This window comes from Hippocampus comes, unplaced genomic scaffold, assembly GCF_001891065.2.
Source record: "Hippocampus comes isolate QL1 unplaced genomic scaffold, H_comes_QL1_v1.1 scaffold2923, whole genome shotgun sequence".
Taxonomy (NCBI): domain Eukaryota; kingdom Metazoa; phylum Chordata; class Actinopteri; order Syngnathiformes; family Syngnathidae; genus Hippocampus; species Hippocampus comes.
The window spans coordinates 17,364-20,537 of NW_017804859.1; the positions used below are offsets into that span (position 1 = coordinate 17,364).

Genomic DNA, 3,174 nt, shown 5'->3' on the forward strand with positions numbered 1-3,174 from the left:
TTTTGTCACACACACACACACACACACACACACACACACACACACACGCACACACACACACGCACGCACACACACACACACGCTCACCCTATTTTCTAGTGTCTTACCAGTATGTTCATCCGCTCAGCTGCTGCAACTGCGACATTCAGCTTGCGCTCATCATCCTCTCTCTCCTCCTCAATCACACCCAACCTTATCAAAGGCACAGACAGCCAAGACATAGGAATTGGTTGCTTACTGTGTGATATTAAAGACATTTTTGCCAACAGTATTGCGCACATGCAGTTACCACACGTCCAACCATCAACTTGTTGCGTGTAGTCTTATGACTAATTCCAAGTGACTATTGACAAAATAAAATACTGTTTTCTGATTTCTACCTGAAGGTGGCGCTAGCAAGCTGCTCCTCTCGCACAGCCAGCAGATTCCGGAGCTCATTCATTTCCGCCTGCAGTATTGCATTCTGGTCTTGAGTTTGGTTAATGAAGTCCTCCAGTCGCTTTGCCATTTCCAGCTCACGCTCAGTCACTTGGTCCATTCCCAGGCGAAGCGCTGACAATTCTTGGGCATGCTGGTTCATGGATCGCAAAGACAATCTGATATACATCACTGGGAATCCATAAATAGTTATCTTATTCATATGACAGCTTTCTGAGGCAGGTATGACATACCCTGTCGAGTAAGCTGAGTTCCTCCTGCCCAGACTGGTTCTCTCTGGGCTCCCTGTTTTGTATGTCTTTAATCCAGGGAACTGGTGCACATGGTTTGATCGCTTCACTCTGATCAAGAAAAAAAAATTCACACTGTGAAAAGTCTCATTTTCAGCCTGCTCAGTCTCCAGAGTGGACCCTGCGTAAGTAAGATGTAATACACTCCAGCTCGGGATAATCTGTATGGAAAATGGATAGATCGAAGTTATACTATCCATTTGGGGCTCATTCGGTCTTTTAATAAGTGAGGAGTGGAGTCTTTGACTTGGTGCATGGGTAAAGTGAGAAGAGACGACTTCTGTTGTGATTTGGTGCTACATATATAAAATTAAATTGAACTGGAGACTCAATTAGATGTTCATGTATTTTATAATTAATACAGAGCAGCAATTAAATGGTGTAGTCGTAAACATATTATTTTGGGGAGTAATATATCTATAATGAGTGCCTGACTTCCTATTCCTCCTGTCTCTTTGTCAAGGAGCATGGAACCACCAGTCCTTGGTTTGCCATTCGAACCACTTCTAATGGAGACAAATGACCTTTGCCTTGCAAACATGTGATTTGAACATGGAAAAAAAGAATCTAATCAATGTCCGCAGTGCAGTAATTGGAATTTTTACGTCAGCCAGTCAGAAAAAGTACTGTGATTTTCCACATATGTGGCCTATCTAAGTGGTTGTTGCACATTGTTTTTCACATCAACACACCACTGATATGCTAAACATATAAACAACAGAATGTAATATTTAAGAACAGGTGACCTCACTTTTCTATATTCTTTTACACTCACTGTTTTTGGCGATGAGATGAGGGGCTGGTTTGTTTCCAAATCTTGTTCATGGTTAGTTGTGGGAAGAGCTTCAGAACTTGTCTGCCTCTTCAGTTTTTTTTCAGGACGTCTGTGTGGAGCACTTTGAGTTCTGGTGACTGGCTTCCTCCTCCAAGCTTTGACATCTCTGTGAAATAAATACACATAAGTGCCACTCTTTAATTATTTATTATTTAGAACAGACAAAATTGAATTGATCAGATCCACCCATCATGTGATGTGTGCGCACAAGATGGGCTGCGGACTGGTAAAAGAATGTGTTTTGCCAGCTAAGTCATAAAGAATATTTTTCTCTGCTAACTTATTCTTTATTCGGAGGTTGCGCATCATTGAAACTGTCAACAGCAATGTTCCACAGTATATGACTCCTCAAAAAAAACCACTGCAGCTACACCGGAGTGGTGTAAAGCTCTTGTAGCATTAGGGGGGTGCTCTTTGTAACAGCTGCAATGTGAGAGAGTGATGCAATGTTGTGATTTTGAATCAGTTAAATTTCTGACACATAGCTTGTTTCCGAAAACTCAGAAAACATTGCTGTCAAGCACGGGTGGAAAAAGCAGATCTTGGAATTCGGTGCACACATAAAGCGCACCGGATTTTTAGGCGCACGGACGATTTAAGAGAAAATTCAAGGTTTTTAGGTGCGCCTTATGGTGTAGAAAATACGGTCCATGCTGATCATTGAACCGTTGGAATACTGCTTGACCTTTAGAGGCCCTGCATGTTCTGAAGGATCTTTGTAGATGAATGAAGAGATCCAGCAGCAGAAAAAAAAACCCTCTTAAATTGGATTGTAGATCACATACCCATCTCTTGGGCTCTTGGAGTCCTGAGGAAGCTGCTGGAGGGATGATTGGTGAGGGCTAAATTTGCTCAAGTCTTTTGGAGGAATGTACATTGGCTTGGATTGTTTCCTCGGGCTGTGAGAAAGAAGGTACTTTTACGAGAGTATGACAACAACAAATGACAGATCTTAGAGTAAACATACCTGTTAATTGTGATTTGATGCATCTCAGGGCCCAGTGACTCTGTTATCTGGTTCAGAATCCAAGGCAGAGGGTGCAATTTTTCAATTGTTTCCTAAAGAATATCAAAGCTCTGTGTCAGTGTGTGTGTGTGTGTGGAAATGAAATACATACAGCTGTAAAAGCACACACAGACCAACACTCAGAAGAAAGCCACCCGGTAAAGGGGCATAAAGATAAGTCACAGGTGTGTTAGCAATTTAAGGACTTGCTCGTCACCAAAATCACAACTAAAATACAATAGACTACAGTGGACAGGTTATCATGTTATCAGGTGACGAAGTGCGTGAAAGGGTTAAAACAACCACCACTGTATTCAAAGTGCAGCACATAGGGCAAAATAATTCTAACGGCTATAAATTAATAAGGAAGACAGTATAAATCACAAAAACAGTAAAAGTAAAAATCAAGCATCATGCTGTGTCAAAGGCCAAAGAATAAAAATGAGTTTTAAGACAAGGTTTCAAGATGGGTAGCGAGGGGGCTTGCCGAACATTCAGCCGGAGGTCATTCCAAAGAGAGGGACCAGCAACGGAAAAGGCTCAATCCCCTGATCCCCGATGAGCCTCCAGTTAGTTCTTGGTACCTCAAATAGTGTCTGGTCCGC

At 42.1% G+C, this 3,174-nt stretch overlaps 1 protein-coding gene across 1 annotated transcript; it reads right to left on the bottom strand.

The window, feature by feature from the left end:
* Nucleotides 1–39: 39 nt before the first annotated feature.
* LOC109521345 (RAS protein activator like-3-like) lies at nucleotides 40–2,646 on the bottom strand. Its single transcript, XM_019879174.1, has 6 exons — nucleotides 2,531–2,646; nucleotides 2,349–2,462; nucleotides 1,504–1,669; nucleotides 672–779; nucleotides 381–571; nucleotides 40–192 (listed from the first exon to the last, which is right to left on the bottom strand). The coding sequence occupies exons 1-6, from the start codon at nucleotides 2,551–2,553 to the stop codon at nucleotides 96–98; spliced, it is 699 nt and encodes a 232-aa protein (XP_019734733.1). The 5' UTR covers nucleotides 2,554–2,646; the 3' UTR covers nucleotides 40–95.
* Nucleotides 2,647–3,174: the final 528 nt, after the last annotated feature.